Source organism: Babylonia areolata, chromosome 21 (assembly GCF_041734735.1).
Source record: "Babylonia areolata isolate BAREFJ2019XMU chromosome 21, ASM4173473v1, whole genome shotgun sequence".
NCBI lineage: Eukaryota > Metazoa > Mollusca > Gastropoda > Neogastropoda > Buccinidae > Babylonia > Babylonia areolata.
The window spans coordinates 52,912,894-52,938,891 of record NC_134896.1 but is presented as its reverse complement, the minus strand read 5'-3'; the positions used below and the strand labels follow the sequence as shown (position 1 = coordinate 52,938,891).

Below are 25,998 nucleotides of genomic sequence, written 5' to 3'. Positions count from 1 at the left end.
AGTATGAAGGTGTGTACTTCTAATAAAGTCACATCTTTTTTTTTTTTTTTTCTAGATGATGCTTCTTTCAGCAGAAACATTACAAAATCAAGCCATTACCAGTCAGAACACCCCATTATGCACTGTACAAACTGTAAGTACAAGTCATTCTGAAGAAAAATGCTGAACCACATTTTAGCATTGCCAGTTCTGTCTGCTGCAGCTGTACCCACTGATATCTTGGCGAATGATGATCCATATGTGCTCTGTCGTATGCCCTCATCATCTGCATGCACAGCAAACGTGGGTATTCTACAGGAAGATGGAGAATGGCTACATCCCTATTTACATTGACATGCACTGAAATAGATCAAGTTTTTTTTTTGTTTTGTTTTTTTGTTTTTTAAATCAGTTGTTCTAATTTGAGGTAGGGGTGGGTGGGTGGTGGAGGCAGTCACACAACCAAGAATGTAATAAGTAAAATAAAAATAAATAAGATTACAAAAAAAAAAAAAAAAAAAAAAGAAGAGAATAACTTAAATTACTGTGGAAGGCTTGTAGTTTAAAAAAAAAAAGCAACAACAACAACAAACCAAACCAACCCTGCACACTTATTTTAGTTCAAGATACTTTTACACAATAAAGTCACACTTTTCAATCAAAATGAACATGTCAAGGATAAATGTCTTTTTGGCACGTTTGTTTTAAAAAGGATATAATCTAAAATGTTAATAAATGTTGTTGCAGACTAACTTAGGATGAAACAACTTTTTCATTTTAAAGGCAGCTTCAGACCAGTTCGGCTTAATTTACGCACTACGCCCTGAAACGCTTGGTGTGTAAGGACAAGCCATCACAACTATCCAGACTCCGGCAGCATGCGTAAACCGATTCCCACGTCATATTCGCTTGCGCAATGCAAACAGCCACTGCAAACACATGATGATTTTTTAAATATCTTTTTTTTTTTTTTTTTTTTTTTACTGTACCAAGCCAGTTATCAGTATTGTATTTGATATCAATGAAAGAGCAAGCCTTACACTATCTGTTTATGATATATTCAAATGATTATTAATTGAGAATAGGAACATGAAACAGTTTTCTTCTTTTTGTATTTCTTTTGTATCACAACAGATTTCTCTGTGTGAAATTCGGGCTGCTCTCCCCAGGGAGAGCGCGTCGCTACACTATAGTGCCATCCATTTTTTTTTTTGTATTTTTTCCTGCGTGCAATTTTATTTGTTTTTCCTATCGAAGTGGATTTTTCTACAGAATTTTGACAGGAACAACCCTTTTGTTGCCGTGGGTTCTTTTACATGCGCTAAGTGCATGCTGCACACGGGACCTCGGTTTATTGTCTCATCCGAATGACTAGCGTCCAGACCACCACTCAAGGTCCAGTGGAGGGGGAGAAACCAGCGCGCTCAGATTCTCTCGCTTCCTAGGCGGACGCGTTACCTCTAGTCTAGGCCATCACTCCACTCTTCTTGGGTGAAATGATGTAGAATTTTCAGCAAGCAGCAGTGTATACACCCAGTCTGATAAACTCCACTCACAACCACAGGTACTGTCTTGCATGTGCATTTGCATTTTTTTTTTTTTTTTTTTTACAACAAAAACCCCCCACAGCTATCACTGATAAACCACTGGCTGAAACATAAGTTTTTCAAAGGTATTTTTCAATGGGCATGTCTGCCTGGAGCTGCCCTTAGTGTCTTTGGTGAGATGCAAGCGGTATACCTATTACCGCCTGTATAATCTGAATCATCTCTGCGTTTTTAAACATTCTATTGAAATATACCTCCTTTTTATCAAGTGGTCTTTAACTTTTTGTGTCGTCTATATAACATGCTTCATAGTTTTCCTGTCTGACTCAACAGCAGACAGCTGAGAAATGGATGTGATTCGTTTACCACTCAGTGTAAGGTGGTGGTCAACTGTATGTATGTTATTGTTTATTATCTGACAATCATCTTCACTAATCATGGTTCGTAAGGCTTCCTGATCATGATTTATACATATGGCTGTAACTCAAGAAGCACCAATTAAGAACACAATTTTTTTTTCATGTCGCACCAATACACGTATGCGTGTAACCTCAAACATAAGATGTCAACAGGAATAAAGACAAAACACAAGGGGTACACATCCACATGGACAACAATAGGACAAATGTCCTGACTCATCCAAACATAATGGGACATCTGTCCTCTTCACACCCAGATGCATGGGACTCTGAAAGGAACGGGTCTTCGCATTTTTCCACACCAAGTCTAAAGTTATCAATCAGCTGCGATAAAAGTGAACAAGGCATAATCACTCAATATCAATAAGTTAACAATAAAAAGAGACTCACATACTTTGAAGAAACGTCACTGGGTGTTATTAAAAATGTCTTTAAAAATGAATATGAAAGTGAAGAATATGAAAATGAAATATTGAAACTGAAGGATACATTTGCTCTCTCTTTCACTCTCTCTCTCATATTAATGTGATGTTAAATAAACAATATTCACATACCCCTTCATAAAGGGCCTAGACCAACATATGAATAAACCATCTCTCTCTCTCTGTTGCCCATTCTGTCAAAAGTTAACGTGGATAAAAAAAATGGATATTTTCTGACTGTTTCCATCATTCCCATTGACAAGCATTCTTTTCCTGCTTGAAGACTTTCAACAACTAATTTTTTTTCCGGACTTCCAACAACGAATTGGAAGGCTTCTTTAACTGTTTCCCAACACTGACGTTCAAAGTCACTGTTGCGGTCATGGTGGCTTCTTGCTCAAAACTGTTGGACTTGAACGTTCAATGCGTTGCATCATCTAGTTATTGTTCAAGATAATATACAACATATTCTGATCCTCGGAAACCTTTTTAAAAATTTTTTTTTGTTTTGCTGCTTCATCATCAGCACCTTTTCAGTGGAATTACTCCCACTCAGCTCATTTGATCCTTGGAAACCTTGTTCGCTTTTCTTTGGGATGAGTAACAGTTCCACACATGGCCAACTCTGAAACGAAGCACACAATTTCTTGACCAGTGCACGGGCAGAGGACACTATTTCCTGGTGAATCCAATGCTATGACATTATCTGAAACTGGCTGGTGGCTGCATGCGTGATGGTGCTGGCCTTGTTAGGACTGACCTGTTAATTTCGTGAGGACTGACTTATTATTATTAGTAGTAGTTTTCTTTTTTTTATGTATTTATCTATTATTATTATTATTGTTTTATTTGATTTTATTTAATTTAATTTAATTTAATTTTATTTATTTATTTATTTTTTTCTCAAAGCCTGACTAAGCGCGTTGGGTTACGCTGCTGGTCAGGCATCTGCTTGGCAGATGTGGTGTAGCGTATATGGATTTGTCCGAACGCAGTGACGCCTCCTTGAGCTACTGAAAGTGAAACTGAAACTGACTTGTCACCCATGTTTGTCACACACCATGTCCCAGCGAACAAATACTAATAAACGTATTGGACAATGACATCAGGAATAAAATGATCGGACATTCTAAACACTTTACTGGTCTACGTCTGATGCCGGTATACACCCCTCAAATACATGTCAATGACAGACAAATAAGAACCCTTTCAAAACATCTCATCAGGGATGTAAATGGAGTATACAGACACATGTTTGAGAAAGCTTGTCCCTTAACTGAGCTGACCACCAGTTTCAGTTTCAGTTGCAGTAGCTCAAGGAGGCGTCACTGCGTTCGGACAAAACCACATCTGCCAAGCAGATGCCTGACCACCAAAGCTACTCCACCATAAACTAATCCTTGGGTGTTCAATGAGTCTCAATTGACATTTTGTGACAGTTCTGAAACCATCTTGTCTAAAGTTACATATGCATGAGCTGCTACTTCAGATTATCTTTTCAAAGCTGTGTGAAAATAAGTTGTCAAAAAGTGACATTATCATGAATCAAAAAAAAAAAAAAAAAAAAAAAAAAAAAAGTAATGATGATGACGATCAAACCACACATCAAAGTTCCATTTACAAAACCAGCGTAAACCACAGACACAACAGCTGACAAAGGTACAGACAGAGGTACATAAACAACCATACTGATAACCGCTATCTCTGTGGAGGCACTGGTCACACAGTATGCTGATCTGGTATTCATCCAGATTCACGCAGTTCGGTGGGGAGCTTTATGGAAGCATGACATTAACCCCTTGAGAGGCCAAGGATGCCAATTTCTGTCAACATCAATGTAGATAATCATTTTCCTATTACAACAGCACTGAATTCATGTACAGTTGCCATCACTGGATAGCGTGTTCATTCTCCTTTCAGAAAAGAATAGATTCTATATATATACTCTCTTTCAACAGTTTGCATGCTGGAAATTTTCTTTTTGATTGATTAACTCTCTGTGACCTTCTTCTTCTTCTGCGTTCACTCGTACGCACACGAGTGGGCTTTTACGTGTATGACCGTTTTTACCCCGCCATGTAGGCAGCCATACTCCGTTTTCGGGGGTGTGCATGCTGGGTATGTTGTTGTTTCCATAACCCACCAAACGCTGACATGGATTACAGGATCTTTAACGTGCGTATTTGATCTTCTGCTTGCATATACACACGAAGGGGGTTCAGGCACTAGCAGGTCTGCACATATGTTGACCTGGGAGATCATAAAAATCTCCACCCTTTACCCACCAGGCGCTGTCACCGTGATTCGAACCTGGGACCCTCAGACTGACAGCCCAACGCTTTAACCACTCAGCTATTGCGCCTGTCTACTCTCTGTGACCAAAACATCCCTTCGAAAATAGTTGTCACTGAGCATTAAATAGGTTTGGCACAGAATGGTTAAGTACTCTTACACAGATTGTTGGACTGTCAGAGGATGTGAGTGTGAGTGTGGCCATATTTACAGAGCAGCCTGGATGCACAAAATGAGAGGAAGACAAATATTCATGGAATCATTTTGTGACAGGGACCTGGGTGAGCAACACACTGACATTGCATGAAAATTGAAGCTGCTGATCATATGGATACTTATATAGCGCCTCAGTCATCGATTTATTACAGTTAATGGAAAAAAAAGAGAGAAAAAAGTAAATGCAAGTGTGTGGATGTAAGTATCTGTGCATGTGTTTGTATGCCTGTATGTTTATGACAGTGTTTGTGTGCATGTAAAAGTAACAAGATCCTTGTGTGTGTATATGTCTATGTGCGTGAGTGTGTGCATATGTAAAGAGTAAGCCTATGCCATACCCTAATGTGTCTGTGAATATGTAACTGACCAGAGAGACATCTATTTTAAGTGGTGTCAATCATGAACTTAAAACCGTCAATCTTTAACTTAACGCTTTCTTCTAAATAATCTCACAACTCACACTGATGAAGTAAACGGCACAATGCAATATCTGTAAACTGTTGTTAGTTAAAAAAGGAAATTTTCTATCTAAAATTACGTTTAAATAACATACTTACCGTGACCAAACTAGTGCAGACTCCGGCAGGGGTCTGACATTCCTGTCCTGTGCAAACTACTATCCGCCTATGCGGAGAAAACGAAAGTAACTACGGCCGATAACCTCCCGGAAGTAGGTAACCTCCCCTTTGTCCCGCTGGCTAGCGCTCTCTTTTTCCAGCAGCCATCATGACTCCTGTTCCTGTGCTCTTCATACGGCTAAGTTTTTTTTCGTATTTTCTGTCTGTCTGTCGATTCTCTGGCGTTCTTGCTTTTTTGTCAAATTATGTCTCCAAACAGGTCACATAATCATGTAGCTCGACTGGGCGATTGTCACATAATTATGTAGCTTGACTGGGCGATTGCGCTAAAATTAAGGCGTGATCGCAATCTGCTGTCAGTTAAAAATTTAAAGTTAAAAAAACTAAAGTTAAAAAAGTTAACGTTAAAAAAGTCAAAAGCCTCACAGCCTTTTATGTGGGTTAAACCTTCTCCAACCAAAGTCAGGTATCTATTCCCTCACACCTGAATGGAGTGAGGAAAATCAGAGTGAAGATTCTTCCCCAAGAACACAACACAACACCACACCAAAAGGGAGCCTGGAACCCTGGGTCAGAAACCCAACCCTTAACCGATTCTGCCACGGCACCGAAAAAAACAACAACTGATGTTGGCCACTAACTACAAACAGAACAAAACTCCAGGTCACTGGCTCAGAAACCCAATCCTTCACCGATTCTGCCACGGCACCCAAAAAAACCCAACTGATGTTGGCCATTAACTACAAACAGAACAAAACTCCAGGTCACTGGGTCAGAAACCCAACCCTTAACTGATTCTGCTACAGCACCGAAAAAAAACAACTCATGTTGGCTACTGCCCACAAAACAGAACAAAACTCCTCAAAAGTCCATAAGGATTCACAGTCCTTAAAAACAAATCAGTGCTGGAAACGAACAAAGAGAACATGCCAAACACAACCAACCCTCCATGCTTTTAAATTAAAATGTGAAAAATAAAATCACAACATTCAGAACGCCGCTGTTTACCTGAAGCTCTCCGCTCACCCCCCCCCACCCTCTCCCCCAAAACAACAACAACAACAACAAAATACAAACAAACAAGAGATTGAAACCAGTACTCATCTCCCATTTTTTGTTTTCACCAAGTCACAATCTGCGCACACAGCTTCAAACTTTAGTCTCGATATTCTGCGTCAGTAGTCTTTGCTGCTGCTGCTGTTGCTGCTGCTGAAGCTGTTGTTGAACCTGCTGTGGCTGCTGCTGCTGCTGTAGCTGTGTCTGTTGTTGTTGTTGTTGTTGCTGTTGCAGCTGCAGCTGTTGATGATGTTGAGAAGGCGGCGGCGGAGGAGACGGGTACGGCACAGACTGCAGCGATGGCTGGAAAGACGCTGGATACTGCTGCTGCTGCTGCTGCTGAAACTGCTGCTGCTGCTGGAATTCCCTCTGCTGCTGCTGCTGCAGCTGTTGTTGCAGCTGTTGATGCTGCTGTTGAAGCATCTGCAGCGAGGGCTGCAAGGGAGCAAGCTGTAGCTGCTGGGCTTGCTGCTGATGCTGCTGCTGCTGCTGTCGCTCCTTCTGACGTCGCTCCAGCTCGCGGTTGAGGGCGTTGCGGTACACCTCGTACGACATGACGATCTGCTCCAGGTCCTGTTTGTACAGCCGCCGCAGCAAGGCGTCGAAGTAGTCCAGCTCGTTCAGCCGGAACAGTTCCCACTGGAGGGGAGAAAAACAACATTTAGTCCAGCTCGTTCAGCCGGAACAGTTCCCACTGGCGGGGAGAAAAACAACATTTAGTCCAGCTCGTTCAGCCGGAACAGTTCCCACTCGCGGGGAGAAAAACAACAGACATTTAGTCCAGCTCGTTCAGCCAGAACAGTTCCCACTGGCGGGGAGAAAAACAACATTTAGTCCAGCTCGTTCAGCCGGAACAGTTCCCACTCGCGGGGAGAAAAACAACAGACATTTAGTCCAGCTCGTTCAGCCAGAACAGTTCCCACTGTGGGGTGGGTGTGTGTGTGTGTGTGTGCATGTGGAAAAAACCAGAAATGACAAGACAAGACGTTGATGATGATGATGAATTTTGTTTAATGTCCCATCACACATACTGGTGACTGCAGACATTTTGCTAAGAGTATCAATTTTGACATTTGAGCGTTATCGTTTTGGAGAGGAGGTGGGTGGGAGATGAATAGTGAGTTGGGGGAAAATGGGTAGATGCAGGCTGGAATTTGAAATGAATAATTAACTACAATTACAGACAAGATGTGTCTATTTCAGGAAACCCCGTGAGGTACATGAAAATGTTATATATTTCATGTAACCAATACAAAATATTCATCACATTTGGTTATTGTCCTTTAATTTTTTTTGTTTTTTTGTTTAATTATTAAACAATGGCCACACCAACTATCTGAAACCATTGAAACCCCAGTACAGCAAGCATGGCCTGGGCTTCCAAAGTCATGTCATTAATCAAAATGGTTTCCATGTTCCCTGGTGGTGTGTGTCCATCGAGATTGATGATGACCATCATTGTCATCCAGCTGGGGGATGGGGGGAGGATGGTGGTGCGGGGGTGGGGGGGGGATGCTCATGAATCTATCTGTGAATGCGCAGATGGCTGAATAGTCCAATCTGCGCACGAAATGTTCGCTGACAGTTGGGGCAGACAAAGACAGGCATATCACTGTCAGGGAGCTTGTTTGCCTGTGACTTTCTGGCCTGCCTCTTCTGAACAGCTGCAGCAGTCCTGTTGGCCTCGCACAACTTGGCTCGTTTGTGCACAGCAGCGCGCCATTTGTCACAGTCCACTGCAGATTCCTCCCAGGAGTCAGGGTTGATATCAAACACTTTCAGAGAGACTTTCAGAGTATCTCTGAAGCGCTGAAACTATGTTTTCATGTTCCCACATCAAGAATAAACTGCCAACGAAGGGAACTAACTTGCACAGCATTTGTGGCTGTGTCCGTCAGTTTGGTGGAAAGGTAAGAAATGGGACGAAAGATGGTGAATACACAAAAAAATACACTAACACATACATACATAAATAAAAAAACAAAACAAAACAAACAAATGCCCACCCACATCACACAAACGTAGAGGAAATCAACCCAAGACGCAGTTAAATTACTGATCAAGACAAAGACGGTTTACCTTCAGTTTATGATCATGCTCAGCCGGCGCCTTTGTGTACACTTTCAGCCATTCTGGGATTTCTGCACAAAGTGAGAGAAGAAAAAACACTTAAAATCTAATTTTGTAACTGACGACAAGCATGGCAAAAAACTAAGAAAGGAGACGACAACATAATGAAGTGGAACGGGCCAGAACGGCAGACTGTGATAGAAAAGGGGAAATTTCTTGCAAATAAGGTGGGGGAATGACCCGATGCACAAAAACCTATGTTTATAGCGACTGGCACTGGCAGAGAGCGACCCAATGCACAAAAACCTATGTTTATAGAGACTGGCACTGGCAGAGAGCGACCCCATGCACAAAAACCTATGTTTACAGAGACTGGCACTGGCAGAGAGTGACCCAATGCACAAAAACCTATGTTTACAGAGACTGGCACTGGCAGAGAGTGACCCAATGCACAAAAACCTATGTTTATAGAGACTGGCACTGGCAGAGAGCGACCCCATGCACAAAAACCTATGTTTACAGAGACTGGCACTGGCAGAGAGCGACCCCATGCACAAAAACCTATGTTTACAGAGTTACACTGACCTTCATGAAGGTAGGGGTTGGCGGTGAAAGAGTTACACTGACCTTCATGAAGGTAGGGGTTGGCAGTGAAAGAGTTACACTGACCTTCATGAAGGTAGGGGTTGGCGCTGAAAGAGTTACACTGACCTTCATGAAGGTAGGGGCAGGCGCTGAAAGAGTTACACTGACCTTCATGAAGGTAGGAGTAGGCGCTGAAAGAGTTACACTGACCTTCATGAAGGTAGGGGCTGGCAGTGAAAGAGTTACACTGACCTTCATGAAGGTAGGGGTTGGCAGTGAAAGAGTTACACTGACCTTCATGAAGGTAGGGGTAGGCGCTGAAAGAGTTACACTGACCTTCATGAAGGTAGGGGTTGGCGCTGAAAGAGTTACACTGACCTTCATGAAGGTAGGGGCAGGTGCTGAAAGAGTTACACTGACCTTCATGAAGGTAGGGGTTGGCAGTGAAAGAGTTACACTGACCTTCATGAAGGTAGGGGTTGGCGCTGAAAGAGTTACACTGACCTTCATGAAGGTAGGGGTTGGCAGTGAAAGAGTTACACTGACCTTCATGAAGGTAGGGGTAGGCGCTGAAAGAGTTACACTGACCTTCATGAAGGTAGGGGTTGGCAGTGAAAGAGTTACACTGACCTTCATGAAGGTAGGGGTTGGCGCTGAAAGAGTTACACTGACCTTCATGAAGGTAGGGGCAGGCGCTGAAAGAGTTACACTGACCTTCATGAAGGTAGGGGTAGGTGCTGAAAGAGTTACACTGACCTTCATGAAGGTAGGGGTTGGCAGTGAAAGTTACACTGACCTTCATGAAGGTAGGGGTTGGCAGTGAAAGAGTTACACTGACCTTCATGAAGGTAGGGGTTGGTGGTGAAAGAGTTACACTGACCTTCATGAAGGTAGGGGTAGGCGCTGAAAGAGTTACACTGACCTTCATGAAGGTAGGGGTTGGCGCTGAAAGAGTTACACTGACCTTCATGAAGGTAGGGGTTGGCAGTGAAAGAGTTACACTGACCTTCATGAAGGTAGGGGTTGTCGGTGAAAGAGTTACACTGACCTTCATGAAGGTAGGGGTTGGCAGTGAAAGAGTTACACTGACCTTCATGAAGGTAGGGGTTGGCAGTGAAAGAGTTACACTGACCTTCATGAAGGTAGGGGTTGGCAGTGAAAGAGTTACACTGACCTTCATGACGGTAGGGGTAGGCGCTGAAAGAGTTACACTGACCTTCATGAAGGTAGGGGTTGGTGGTGAAAGAGTTACACTGACCTTCATGAAGGTAGGGGTTGGTGGTGAAAGAGTTACACTGACCTTCATGAAGGTAGGGGTAGGCAGTGAAAGAGTTACACTGACCTTCATGAAGGTAGGGGTTGTCAGTGAAAGAGTTACACTGACCTTCATGAAGGTAGGGGTTGACAGTGAAAGAGTTACACTGACCTTCATGAAGGTAGGGGTTGGCAGTGAAAGAGTTACACTGACCATGAAAGTAGGGGTTGGTGGTGAAAGAGTTACACTGACCTTCATGAAGGTAGGGGTTGAAACTGAGTTACACTGACCTTCATGAAGGTAGGGGTTGAAACTGAGTTACACTGACCTTCATGAAGGTTGGGGTTGGCAGTGAAAGAGTTACACTGACCTTCATGAAGGTAGGGGTAGGCGCTGAAAGAGTTACACTGACCTTCATGAAGGTAGGGGTAGGCGCTGAAAGAGTTACACTGACCTTCATGAAGGTAGGGGTTGGTGGTGAAAGAGTTACACTGACCATGAAAGTAGGGGTTGGTGGTGAAGAGTTACACTGACCTTCATGAAGGTAGGGGTTGTCGGTGAAAGAGTTACACTGACCTTCATGAAGGTAGGGGTTGGCACTGAAAGAGTTACACTGACCTTCATGAAGGTAGGGGTTGGCGCTGAAAGAGTTACACTGACCTTCATGAAGGTAGGGGTTGGCAGTGAAAGAGTTACACTGACCTTCATGAAGGTAGGGGCAGGCGCTGAAAGAGTTACACTGACCTTCATGAAGGTAGGGGTTGGCGCTGAAAGAGTTACACTGACCTTCATGAAGGTAGGGGTTGGCTGGCACCAGGACATTGGTGTGACGCTCATGGCCGTAGTCCAGAGGCATGTTGACCTGACCCCCCCCGTAGGCCAGGTAACGCTGAGGGGTCACGTTCAGGTAGGAACACGGGTGGTGGAGCTGGGCCGTGTGGGTGATGTGGCTGGCCAGGGCGGGAAAGAAACCATCATGATAACTTCATTGTTGTGTATAACGTATGATGAATATGTGCATGTTATGCCAGTAGGATGGGTGCAACAGCCGAGCGGTTAAAGCATTAGACTTTCAATATGAGAGTACCGCATTCGAATCTCAGGAATGGCGCCTGATGGGTAAAGGGTGGAGATTTTTCCCATCTCCCAGGTCAATATACATGAAGACCTGTGCACAACATATGTGCAGTTCAGTGCCTGAACCCCCATCATGTGTACACGCAAGCAAAAGATCAAATACGCACATTAAAGATCCTGTAATCCATGTCAGCGTTCGGTGGGTTATGGAAACAAGAGCATACCAGAATGCACACCTCCGAAGACTGAGTATGGCTGCCAACATGGTGGGGTAAAAACAGTCATACACGTAAAAGTCCACTCGTGTACATACAAGTGAACGTGGGAGTCGCAGTCAACTAATGAAGAAGAATAATTATAACTTCATTATGTATAACGCTTGATAAATATGAGCATGTTATGCCAGTGTCTTTCGTACACATCCCAACACAATAACAGGTGTACATCCTGCAGATCAAAGGAAAATCCCAGACATGTCGTCACAATCATCAAATATTTGTACCAGAGTATGATTAAGCTCCCATGCTGGCACTTGGGGAAAATTGAATTATGCTTCCTAGATTACTATTGAAAAAAAAAAAAATTAAGAAAAGGAAGACAAAGAATAAAATCAGTGTTGAAAAAGTTGTGAAGTCATGAAAATCAATGATCAAAAGAATTTTGTTTGTTTGTTGTGGATTTGTTTATGGGCTGTCCGAGTTACGAGGTTTGGGAGAAAGTGATAAAAAATTGAGAGTGAAAATGGACATGAAACAAACAAACAAACAAAAAACAACAACAATAACCTCCCCCCCCCCCCAAAAAAAAAAAAAAAACACAGAGAAAAAAACCCAACAACTAAGGGTGTAAAGCATTTTGCATCAATCTCTTTATCTCCATTTTTTCTCTCTGAATTGCATACAATATTTACATGCAAAAATGAAGACACGCATACCATATTCTACTGACTACAAGGCACTTCTGATTACATGGCAATTAAAAAAAAAATCTCATTATAACAATACTTACGACCCAATACACTATAAACAACACATCAAAATTATAAACAAAAGCAAAAAAAGATAAAAACTGAAAGAGCACAAATCGGACAAACACCATCTTGGTTGCTTCTATGTTTGCATCTTGAACCAAAGTGAACGTATTTGTATTTGTATTTCTTTTTATCACAACAGATTTCTCTGTGTGAAATTCGGGCTGCTCTCCCCAGGGAGAGCGCGTCGCTACACTACAGCGCCACCCATTTTTTTGTATTTTTTCCTGCGTGCAGTTTTATTTGCTTTTTTCCTATCGCAGTGGATTTTTCTACAGAATTTTGCCAGGAACAACCCTTTTGTTGCCGTGGGTTCTTTTATGTGCGCTAAGTGCATGCTGCACACGGGACCTCGGTTTATCGTCTCATCCAAATGACTAGCGTACAGACCACCACTCAAGGTCTAGTGGAGGGGGAGAAATATCGGCGGCTGAACTGTGATTCGAACCAGCGCGCTCAGATTCTCTCACTTCCTAGGCGGACGCGTTACCTCTAGGCCATCACTCCACGTTGACACCTGAACTGGAGCACAGCCATCGGGACCATGCCGAACCAAACACAGAACTCTGGTCACTGGTGAACACTGAATCAGACTTAAAACACCTGGTTCTGACACAGGGCCTGCACAATGCTACACCACATACAATCAAGAGTCACACTCCACTCACTTGGAATAGTAGACACAGTGGTCCATGGACTCTATACCTCCCAGCCAGACACAAGCAATTAGAGTCACGGTCCACTCACTTGTAACAGTCGACACAGTGGTCCTTGGACTCTATACCTCCCAGCCAGACACATGCAATTAGAGTTACGCTCCACTCACTTGTAATAGCAGACACTTTGGTCCTTGGACTCTGTACCTCCCAACCAGACACATGCAATTAGAGTCACGCTCCACTCACTTGTAATAGTAGACACAGTGGTCCTTGGACTCTATACCTCCCAGCCAGACACATGCAATCAGAGTCACGCTCCACTCACTTGTAACAGTAGACACAGTGGTCCTTGGACTCTATACCTCCCAGCCAGACACATACAATCAGAGTCATGCTCCACTTACTTGTAATAGTAGACACTGTGGTCCTTGGACTCTATACCTTCCAACCATATATATGCAATTAGAGTCACGCTCCACTCACCTGTAACAGTAGACACAGTGGTCCTTGGACTCAATACCTCCCAATCAGACACATGCAATCAGAGTCACGCTCCACTCACTTGTAATAGTAGACACTTTGGTCCTTGGACTCTATACCTCCCAGCCAGACACATGCAATCAGAGTCACGCTCCACTCACTTGTAATAGTAGACACAGTGGTCCTTGGACTCTGTACCTCCCAGCCAGACACATGCAATCAGAGTCACGCTCCACTCACTTGTAATAGTAGACACAGTGGTCCTTGGACTCTATACCTCCCAGCCAGACACATGCAATCAGAGTCACGCTCCACTCACTTGTAATAGTAGACACAGTGGTCCTTGGACTCTATACCTCCCAGCCAGACACATGCAATCAGAGTCACGCTCCACTCACTTGTAATAGTAGACACAGTGGTCCTTGGACTCGATGCGCTCCCAGCCGGACGGCAGGCTCTCCTTCTCCAGGGGGTGGCTCCAGTGGGTGGCCTTGGTGTTGTGGTCGATGTAGTACTTGCGTCCCCCCATGGTCCAGTCGATGGACCAGCCCGGCGGCAGGGGCAGCTCCTCCGAGGAGTAACCGCCTGCACAGTCACGTTAACTCACTCAGTGCTGCCAGTTAGCTCCCCTGACTTTCCCCACAGGCGACTCATTAGTATGGGTAAGAAATAAAATCGCCAAAAAAACGAATGTTAGAATTTATGAACTGAAAACTTCCAACTGGTCAATAATATAATGAGTTAGTTGGGACAAAACATAAAACTTGCTCTCTTCTAATGCTATCATACAGTGAGATGATGAAAGTATCCATATTTTTTGTTCAAATCTGCACACACTGATGACTTGTAAACAAATTCAGGAAAGCACAAAGAGTTTTGAAACAGATTAAATTCAGAATGCTATACAGCCATGATCGGGTCCCTTTGAATAGTTCTGTTGTCTGCCTTGTCACTGAGACGCCATTGTTGACACGCACTGTTCACGTGAACCAGTCACCATGAAAATACCTCTCCTGCTCGTGAGCACAGCAACACACACTGCATTTACTGGTTGTAATGGAGAGCGGAAAGGTCAGTTAAGATAGCCTTAGTTCTTAAACGTCATTATCGAAATTAGATGCCCCCCCCCCGGCCCCCCCCCCCACAATAATTCAAAACTATCTATGACCCCGACTGGGGCCCTTCATCTGAGACGGTTGTCCGCAGGGAGTTTGTTCTGACCTGCGCAACAGCTGAGGGGTTAAAGCGTTGGACTTTCAAACTGAGGGTCCTGAGTTCGAATCCTGGTCATGGCGCCTGGTGGGTAAAGGGTGGAGATTTTTCCGATCTCCCAGGTCAATAGAAGTGCAGACCTGCTAGTGCCTGAACCCCGTTCGCGTATACATGCACGCGGAAGGCCAAATACGCATGTTAAAGATTCTGTGACCCGTGTCTGTGGGTTATGGAAACAAGAATGTACCTGGCATGCACCCCCCAACCCCTGAAAACGGAGTATGGCTGCCTACATGGCAGGGGTAAAAATGGTCATGCACATAAAAGCCCACTTGTGCATACAAGTGAACATGGGAGTCACAGTCTACCAATGAAGAAGATGATCTGTTCATTCTTTTCTTTAACATCTATCCACAATTGCAATTTAGGACTACGTAAAACCAACGCCACCCCTGTCTCATGTCATCATTACTTTCCCTGTTCCTCTCTCCTCGGGGTTCCCTTGCTGACCCTGAGTGAAATGAGGTTCTATGACATAAACTGAGTGAAATGAGGTTCTTATGACATAAACTGAAGAGCTCTTGCTTTCTTTAATTTTTCATCTTTTGTGAAATCTAAAGCTGAACAAATGGAATGGTGATATCAATAACAAGAAAAATAATACAGATTATTTTAAAAAAAACCCAACAACAACAACAAAAAAACAAAACAAAACAAAAAAAAAAACAACCACCAAAAAACACACACACAGACTGAAAAGAAAACACTATCCTCAAAAACTGTACCACCACACACACACACACCACACACACACAATTAAACATGCTTGTCACAGAATGGACAAAAAAAACCCACTTAAAACTGCCCACAACACACAGATGACAGAATGGACACACACACAAACACACAAGACAGAATGAAAAACAACAACAAAAACACTTAAAACTGCCCACAACACACAAATAACACAGACTGGAACTCCACCCCACCCCCCTTCCCCCTGAAAAAAAAAAAACAACAACAAAAGAACAAAACACACACAAACAAGACAGAATGAAAAAAACAACTTAAAACTGTCCAAAACACAGAAATGACACAGAATGGACACACACACACACGCACACACACACAAAATGATTTATTTTTTTAACAAAACTTAAATCAGTCATTTTCTATATGTAACACACACACACGCGCGCACGCGTGCGCACACACACTTTCACTTACTCGCATGCGTACACAGTAATTTTCCCGCCCCCTCCACCCACTCGATTTTTTTTCCTACCCTCGTCTAATATCACTTACAGTGAAAAGACGTTAAACTAAAGAACGAACGAACACACAAAAGACAGAATGGGCAAAAAAACAACTTAAAACTGTCCAAAATACAAAAATGACACAGAATGGGCAAAACCCCCACAAAAAAACAACAACAAAAAAACAAAACAAACACACACTCAAACAGAAGAGACAACTGCCCCCCCCCTCTGACCCCCCATGCCACCCCCTCCACCCCCCCAAAACACACCATCCACACCATCAAAACACAAAAAAACATCCTCCTCACTGGAACTGGACACAGAGGATGTAGCAGCAGTGGTACTCAGCGAACTGGAATCGGCACCACCCCCACCCCCCTCGCTGCCAGACGCGGCCGCGTACAGATTGTGGCTGTGCATCAGACTGCTGGCCGCGGCCGCCGTGGCCGTGGCCGAAGAAGGGCCAGAGGGGCCGGGGTTTCCTTGCTGGGCGTAGTGCTGGCGAATCTCCTGGTGGTACTGCTCAATCTGAAGACTCTCCTCCAACTGCTGAAGGTGGTGGTAGTCCGTCGCCACGGTGTTGCTGGCGTTGTAGGTGGTGGTGGTGGTGGTGGTGGTGTTGGTTGTGGTGGTGGTGGTGGTGGTGGGGTGGTGGTGGCTGGAGGGGGAGGGGGTGTTGGATTTGGAGGGGTACTTGGGGTAGTACTGGGCCTGATGTTGCTGTTGTTGGTGCTGACTGCTTTCGCTGCTGCTGTCTTCTGGTAGGTTGGAAGAGGAAGGAGATTAGTTTAGAATACAGAAAACTTTAAGTGTCTTCAGTAAGAACAAAATAATTTGTGGTGTAAATCACATATAAACAATGCATGACACAGTTGAGCTGGGCATGTTGTAGAGATCAGACTAGTTCTTTTATTTATTTTTTTTTCAAAGGCATCTTTATCATCTCAAACAGAAATTAAGTTGTGTAAAACATAAATAATGCAGAATAATTGTTTTAGAAATCTTTTCACTGTTCATTTATTTTTTAAAGACATTTCCAACTACTATTGTTCTAGAAAATTTTCATTTTTTATCTATTTTTTTTTTAAAGACATTTTAAACTACTATTTCGGTTTCCACACACACACACACACACACAAATATATGCACGTGTTAGTCTCTTTCTTTGATCAACTTTCAACTGTTTTTAAAGCTCAGAATTACAATCCATTATATCTGGGACTTGTGTTCTAAATTGTGAAAGGAAAAAGTGACAGCTGGCATTTCTTCCAGCAGTGTATCTTCTTCCCGGAGAGCTGCCTGAGAGAGTAAGAGTGACACCACCTGAAACTGCTTTTCACACTGACAGTTCATGAATAACAGATCCAAGTTGACAGTCCATGTCTCTAATCACTTTGCATGATTGACAGTTTTTTTGGGGTTTTTTTTTCGTGTTTTCCCGGACTTTCTTGGGTCAACCACCGTTTTATTTTGTATATAAATTTAATGTGACAATTGAGAATAGATGGAAAAAAACAACAAAAAACAAACATAAAAAGATGTTTTTTTTACAAATCTGAATACAGTCAACATTAACAATAACAGATGGAAGTCATAACCAAGACCAATACCCAGCATTCCATAACTATATCATTGTAATCAATAGCAATTATGGAATAAATCACCCATACAAGAAAAAGCATACAACTTTTCATTTACTGAATCAAGGCATGTGGAAAAATAAGTTCTGTTCTCTCTTTTTTTTTTTTTTTTTTTTGAGTGCATGATTGATAGTTAGTATTCCTCAGGATAATCTCAATAATTTGTTTTTTTATTTTTATTTTTCTTAGTAACAAGATCAGTTTCAGTTTTCTAAAGGAGGTGTTGCTAAGTTCTGACAAATCCATACATACGGCACACATCTGCTGGTCAGAGTGCATGCATATAATATATTTGCGTTAACTATCAGAATGGATTTCTTTTACACAATTATGCAAGCATAAATATTTGCGCTAACTATCAGAATTTACTTTGACGGGCGCAACAGCCGAATAGTTAAAGCGTTGGATTTTCAATCTGAGTGTCCCGGGTTCAAATCTCGGTAACGGTGCCTGGTGGGTAAAGGGTGGAGATTTTTTCGATCTCCCAGGTCAACATATGTGCAGACTTGCTAGTGCCTGAAACCCCTTCGTGTGTATACACTGGCAGAAGATCAAATACACACATTAAATTTAAAGATCCTGTAATCCATGTCAGTGTTCGGTGGGTTATGGAAACAAGAACATACCCAGCATGCACACCCCTGAAAACGGAGAATGGCTGTCTACATGCCGGGGTAAAAATGGTCATACATGTAAAAGCCCACTCGTGTACATATGAGTGAATGTGGGAGTTGCAGCCCACGAACGCAAAAGGAGAAGGAGAAGAGTTTGCTTCTTTTACAGTATGTTGCCAGAGGACAACACTTATGTTGCCATGGGTACTTGGCGCCAAGTGCATGCTGCCCACAGGACCTCGATTATCATCTCATCCGAATGACTAGACACACAGCTTGATTTTCTAGTCCAACTTGGGAGAAAAGGCGAGAGCGGGATTTGAACCTGCACCCTCACAATGAATCGGAAAAGCGTCTTAACCACTCTACCACCTTGCTCCACACGGACTCACCTGGATCCACAGCAGTAGCGGTTCCCCTGTCATCCCTCACAGCCATAGCATAGCTCTGCACACCCTGCGAGACGGGGTGGCTCACCGTGTACCCAGTCTGGTTCGCTGCGGGGGAGCGCATGACACCAGCTGACACTGCCGCCGACACCGGCTGGGAATACACCAGCCCATAGGTCTGAGACGGGTGGGGGGACGAGGTCACGTCTGTGCGTGTCACTGGTGAGGACGTCACCCTCAAGTTCTGTACACCTTGGGTTAAATGAGACAGTTGCTGTTGCTGTTGTTGTTGCTGTTGCTGATGGTAGTGATAGCGCAGTTGTGGTGACTGCTGATATTGCTGGTACATAGGGTGATGCTGTTGTTGTTGCTGCTGTTGGTGCAGGTGGTACTGTTTTTGCTGTTGCTGGTACTGTTGCTGCTGCTGCAGCTGCTGTTGCTGCAGCTGTTGCTGCTGCTGCATGTAACGGTCTGACGCTGTTGAAGCGCTAAGCGCGGCTCCTCCCCCATAGGTGTGGGCAAGCCGAGGAGGAGGGTGGGCAGCTGGGATGACCTGCACACCACAAAAACTGCTTCAGTTTCAATCTTGTATGTTTAGGTATTTTATAATACATATGATATAGATATATTTTTAAAATCTTTAATGTTTAATTTTCTTTAAATTTCTTTTTTTAAAATAACAGTTTATGTATTCAGTTTCAATCTCTCAAGGAGGTGTCACTGCGTTCAGACAAATCCATATATGCTACACCACATTTGCTGGGCAAATGCCTGTACAGCAGCATAACCCAATGTGCTTAATTTAAAATTAGTCAGTACGTGAGTACATGCATATTGTGTACCTGAACGTGAAAACTGAAATGGTGTAAAGATCTTGTAAAACAAACAAAACAGTTGGCTGGTGTGGAACAATGCAACTTGTAAATGTCTATTATAAACATATATTTATAATAAAAAAAAAGAAAAAAAGAAAAGGGTTAAAGGTCCCATGGCCTATTAACGGCCATCACGGTAAAGAACATATCCACTGAGTCTACGGCTTAGCATAGGAGCTAGGGCAGGGCCCAGTCCTTTCCCTCTGCTGTGTAAACCTTCCCCAACTGAAATCAGCTACCCATTCACACCTGGGTGAAGTGAGGTACACAGGCATAAAATGTCTAACCCCAAGGACACAACACCATGCCGAAACGGACGCTGATCACAAGTGAACAATGGTTCAGAAGTCCAACACTTAAACGACTCTGCCACAGCAACTCCTGTCTTGTATAGTAGTAATGTAGTATTATACATTGTTGTACAAATGTCAAGCTGCAGAAAATGACCTGCTGGTGAGGAGCATAGGAGGCAGGGGTCCTCGCAGTCCGCCCAGAGCGAGGGAAGGAAGTCCCTGGACGAACTGGTGTATGGTAATCTGTCAATGAATTAGAAAGCAAAGAGAAATTCAAGTTTACATGTATACACACACACAAACACACTCAAACATGTGTGCATACACACACACACACGATTTGTACATATTGTTCATTTCATCACTCTGAGTGTGATTTGTAAACTTGTGTGAGACAGTATTAATAGCCCAGTACACACAGGACTGCATGAACGAGGCACTGCTAATATTTTTTGTGCTCACACACACGCACACACACAATGTACAGAAATGCACACATGTAATGTATGCACATACACAAGTATACACACACACACACATTAACAAACATAGACATAATGATAAACATACCCATATAAACAAAAAAATTGAGACACACGAACAGATGAAGACACTCAACTTGATACAGCAGTGAGCATCCATACAATCATAATAAGAACTGTGATGTTGATAAGATGTCACTGTACTAACATGTGCACTCACACACACACACACACACAATGACAAAGAGATTTTATTTTGCAAATGTTAAAATGCAGGAAATCGTTGTGGTATTCTTCATTCATTTATCCTTGCACACCACTGCATGAGACATTCACACACACAAACCTAAAGTTTCTGCATAAGCAGTTCATTTTTTTTTTCATGTTGGCTCAAAAAATCAAGTCAAATAACACTACCACAACGGCACAAGTTACGGACTTGGAAGTTGATCCTTACAACACATTGTCTAACTTATTTCAATCAATTTAATAACCTGGCCTATAAAACTGGAAAGCACCACATAAACAAACACATAAAAAGCACAGGAGGAGCACTGAAGGTATCATAAACTAGTACTCTGCATTATAAATCAATACTAGCTTCACCAACAAAAAGCTTTGTGTTGATAATTTGCAGGCAGTCATGTATACACAAACATATTACGAATAATAAATGTCAGCTTACTTCTCAACACAGGTGGAGTGTCTCTTTTGACGTAGCGGCCAGCAATTCCTTCGTTGCCAAGCCCAGCATCTTTCTTTTTTGATAATTTGCTGCGCTTATCCATAGCTCCTCTTCACCTTCCAAGTGTAAGGTAAGAAATTATAAAGTAACTAAAATGGGTGCTAGTTGAAATGAACAGCATCCTATCATAAAAGCTTGCTCAGAAATCAGTGTGTCAGATCCAATATTGTAAAAAAAATCATCTTATAGATGTGGCTTTTGACACTTTGTTATAAAAAAAAAACCAAATACTGTGTTGACCTTATATGTGTCTTTCATTGACGGTTCATACAGCAATCAGTCTACTCCAAAGTTAAATAACAAAAACTGGCATAGATGTTTATACATAAATTGATCTGAGAATATCATTTTTTGTTGCTGAATTATTGCTGTGATAAAATATCAAATAAAAATAATTGGACTGTAAGATATCCCATCAGATTCAGATATAGATCTGTCAAGTATCTCAGGAAGTCTGACTTGTAAACCTGCTGTCTGCCGTCACCATGGGAAATGATGATGCGCAGTTCACTCCTCAACAACCTCACAGACTGCTACGCAGCGTTAAATTCCACAGACATTGATGCACACACGATGCAGACAACACAGGTTCTGACGACGTTTTGTCTATTTCATGCAGACTGGCGAGTCATGATGTGAAGCTAACAAATCATAGTCGAGAGCACGAATATCTCACGGATCTAAACTATCCTAAATTGGTTTAGGTGAGCTAAACGGTCAAAACACGAACAGAATGTTGTGATTTTGAATAATCTGGTCACGCCGACACGAAGTTCGTCTGCTGAAGAAAAATCGTCTGATGAGCGCAACAGGCGCTTCAGGAAGCACTGCAGGTGTGCAGAAAGAAGTAAACATTTAAAGATACTGTCCCCTCTGAATCACAGAGGTTCGCGACAGAGAGAAGCAAAAAAGGCTGATAACCTTCAAATCACCATCACAATGCTTTCTGGAACAGATAAAAAGAAACTTGATGACAGAAAAAAGTTGCAGTCCCGACAGAAAACTTCACAGAATGTTTATAACGTCATCAAACGTTGAGTTGCGAGAATAGGTAAATCGGAAGTGACGAAGAGCTCTGATTTGTGCTGTTTACCGTAGCAACTACACACTGAGGAAACGGTGGTTTGATCGCAAGACCAAATCACACTTGGCACCTTTTTTTGTATTTCTTGGACAAAAGAAAATCTAAAGACTGCAAGGATTAACTGTATACAGTGGACAACATGTCGGAAAATCCAGACGCTGCAGAGCCAAACCCAGAAACTGCAGAAAATCCAGAAAACGCTGCAGAGCCAAACCCAGAAACTGCAGAAAATCCTGACGCTGCAGAGCCAAACCCAGAAACTGCAGAAAATCCAGACAACGCTGGTGAACCAAACCCAGATGCTGCAGAAAATGTTGTCAGCGCTGCTCCGTCAAAATCAGGAACCGCAATCACTGTTTCTGAGTCGCCCTCATGGGAAAAAGCCAAAGAAGGCCAAGATTTCCTGAAAGCGAAATCGTACTTACTAACAGCCAGCACCAACACAGGACAGAACTTGTGAGCATCACCTTTTTTGCAGAATGTGCACACACACACACACACACACACACACACACACACACACACAGACACACAGACAGACAGACAGACAGACAGACAGACACACACACACACACACACACACACACACACACACACACCTTGGCCGGGATAGTAATGGTAATGAGTACTGAGACAAATGTTTACAAAAACAATATATAGATGCTTTCATTATTGTTTCACTGCATGTATTGTCATACATTAAATTGTTATTCTGAAATGTTCTTTCGAATATAATCAAGCATTAGGTGGAGTGGCATTGGGAGTCTTGAGGTAACGCGTCTGCCTCGGAAGGGAGAGAATCCGAACACACTGGTTCGAACCCCACACTATAGCCAGTCCCCCCCCCACCCCCCTCCCCTCAATAGACCCTGAGTGGTGGTCTGGATACTAGTCATTCGTATGAGACGATAAATCGAGGTCCCGTGTGCAGCATGCACTTAGCACACATGAAAGAATCCACGGTAATATAAGGGGTGTCCCTTGCAAAATTCTTGAGAAAATCCACTTTGATAGGAAAACAAATGCACTAAAAGGGAAAAAATAAGGGTGGTGTTCTCCCTGGGGAGAATATCGATCCTGAATTTCACACAGAGAAATCTGTTGTCCGAATTTCACACAGAGAAATATGTTGTGTGAAAAGGAGTAAACAATAAGACGATTAATTCAGTACAAATAATGATGTAACGATAATGGTTATTCGCTATCATTTACAGGTATGACCATCTCTCCTTAGTAATAAGTAAGGTGCTCGACGAACGCCCAGACAATGTGGTGGACATTTTCGAGGATGTCAGCAAAGATATTAAGAAGTCAAAGTTGCAGCCTGACGTGGACACAATTCAGGACAAAATCGATAAATCGACGGAGGTGGCACTAGCACTCATCCAGAAGAAATTGTTTGCTGTATGTATATATTTGCATTGATTTCAGTTTGTTTGTTTGCTTGCTTGCTTGCTAGTCTTTGAGACAAGGTGTTTTTATGATGTGAATGAAAGAGATCAAATTCTTTCCTTACTTTTAAAGTCACTTGGTACCAGAAAACATTTGAATGTAATACTGTCTATAACTTCAAAGAAAACAGTTTTCTTACGATTTCAAAAGTTCGTCTTATAATCAGTGTGTCAAAACGAGGTTTATGGAGTGTTTAAAACAGCAACCAGCAAAGAAACTTGACTTGACTTGACTTGACTTGACTTGACTATTAGACGGTTGAGGCCCTGTCAAGGGCCTGTTCGTCGTCCGAGATCTATTTACTTATGCGCATCCCAAAAAACAAAAGAACAACACTGTTTGCCAAAATGAAATTTACATGTATGTACACGAGCGCCGCACGTGCACACACGCACACACGTGTGCGCGCACGCTTGCATGCACACACACACACACACACACACACACACACACACACACTGACACACACACACACGCACGCACACACACACACACACACACACACACACACACACAAGCTTAAATTGAAATAAAGCGACCACCAAAAGAACAACAAACAAAGCAAAAAACAAACAAAAACCGACACTGGTTGGTTGTTGGCTGAATTTCTCTCGTTGAGATGATAAAGTATGTAGTAAGATAAGATAAGATAAGATAAGATAAGATAAGATAAGAATAACTTTATTATCTCCAACTGGAGAAATTTGGTCAGGTGCATTATCACAACATAGACAAGTAAACAACATGGGGACCATAACTGTAAAAGCCAACAACAGCCCCTACAAATATTACGAAGATACAAATGTAAAAAAATATCACATACATCGTTTCATACATACATCCACACACTGCAGGTAATAACTAGTATTCTTAATGTAAAAACAGAAAGAATTAAGAAACATTATTAGAATATAATTATAAACATAGCCTACTATACCGCACATTGATTATAATAGACAGATAAGATAATAAAGATGAACTGCGGAAAACCACAACCAGATAATCAGCACACACCCGCACCGCACCCCCCCCCCCCCCCCACCACCACCCACCCCACACACGCGGATAACTTGATTAAACAAGAGTAATAAACATATGTTCTCAAATAAAAGCATCTCACATATTCGCTTTTAAAAACATTGCAATTAATTATTACATCGTAATAATTAATTCTGTATTTGCCTGTCTGTTGTCACGACGGCCGGCCATCCGCCATAACCCCTGCAGCGTGCTGAAGGCGACGATGACGAGGCTCCGGCAGAGGACGAGGAGGAGTCGCCCTTGCCCAACCTGATGGAGCTCTGCTTCTACTTCGAGCAGTCCGGCATCGGCCTGAACCGCGAGGAGATGATCCGCCTGTGGCTGGCCCTGAAGAAACTGTTGGAGAGCAACCCCCTGGAGACGGTGCGCTTCTGGGGCAAGGTGCTGGGCACGGAGCAGAACTATTACGTGGCTGAAGTGGAGTACCGCGAGGGCGAGGAGGAGGAGGTGGAGGAGGAGGAGGAGGTGAGTGGGTGATGGAGATGATGGTGGTGAGGGTGAAGGAGGAGGAGGAGGAGAAGGTCAATGTGTGGGTGATGGTGGTGATGTAGTAGCAGGAGGGCGAGGTGGAGGAGGTGGAGGAGGTGAGTGTGTGAGTGAGTGATGGAGATGGTGACGGTGATGGTGATGGTGATGATGTAGTACCGGGAGGGTGAGGAGGAGGAGGAGGAGGTGGAGGAGGAAGAGGAGGTGAGTGTCTGAGTGGGTGAGTGACTGAGTGATGGTGATGATGATGGTGATGGTGATGGTGAGAGGTGGAGGGGGAGGAGGTGAGTGTCTGGGTGGGTGAGTGATTGAGTGATGGTGATGATGGTGGTGATGGTGATGATGATGTGGTACCGGGAGGGCGAGGAAGAGAAGGTAGAGGTCAGTGGTTGATGGACAAGATGGTGGTGATGGTGATAGTGAGAGGTGGAGGAGGTGGTGGTGGTGGAGGAGGAGGTGAGTGTGCTGGTGATGGAGGTGATGATGATTATGTAGTACCGCGAGGGCGAGGAGGAGAAGGTGGAGGAAGAGAAGGAGGTGGAGGAGGTGAGTGTGCTGGTGATGGAGATGATGGTGGTGATGTTGATGGTGATGATGATTATGTAGTACCGCGAGGGCGAGGAGGAGGAGGTGGAGGAAGAGAAGGAGGTGGAGGAGGTGAGTGTGTTGGTGATGATGATGATGTAGTACCGCGAGGGCGAGGAGGTGGAGGAAGAGAAGGAGGTGGAGGAGGTGAGTGTGTGAGTGGGTGATGATGGAGA

At 43.2% G+C, this 25,998-nt stretch overlaps 2 protein-coding genes across 2 annotated transcripts in view; one reads left to right on the top strand and one right to left on the bottom strand.

The window, feature by feature from the left end:
* Positions 1-6,602: 6,602 nt before the first annotated feature.
* LOC143296647 (uncharacterized) lies at positions 6,603-21,217 on the bottom strand. Its single transcript, XM_076608676.1, has 8 exons — positions 21,115-21,217; positions 20,102-20,190; positions 18,783-19,152; positions 16,445-16,894; positions 14,064-14,250; positions 11,206-11,369; positions 8,589-8,650; positions 6,603-7,148 (listed from the first exon to the last, which is right to left on the bottom strand). The coding sequence occupies exons 1-8, from the start codon at positions 21,215-21,217 to the stop codon at positions 6,603-6,605; spliced, it is 1,971 nt and encodes a 656-aa protein (XP_076464791.1).
* A 1,094-nt stretch (positions 21,218-22,311) lies between these two features.
* The window catches only part of LOC143296271 (radial spoke head protein 6 homolog A-like), a 14,776-nt gene continuing 11,089 nt past the window's right edge, over positions 22,312-25,998 (top strand). Inside the window, 3 exon segments of the mRNA XM_076608109.1 lie at positions 22,312-22,714; positions 23,473-23,662; positions 24,938-25,216. Coding sequence (XP_076464224.1) covers positions 22,398-22,714; positions 23,473-23,662; positions 24,938-25,216 — 786 coding nt within the window. The 5' untranslated portion in view covers positions 22,312-22,397.

What these genes read in the sequence shown, in the direction of transcription:
- LOC143296647 (XM_076608676.1), bottom strand. Translation starts at nt 21,217, where the DNA reads ATGGATAAGCGCAGCAAATTATCAAAAAAGAAAGATGCTGGGCTTGGC. An exon ending in CGCTACTGCTGTGGATCCAG is followed by an intron (nt 16,895 to 18,782) that starts GTGAGTCCGTGT and finishes CCAACCTACCAG; the next exon opens with AAGACAGCAGCAGCGAAAGC. An exon ending in CACTGTGTCTACTATTACAA is followed by an intron (nt 11,370 to 14,063) that starts GTGAGTGGAGCG and finishes CGCCCTGGCCAG; the next exon opens with CCACATCACCCACACGGCCC.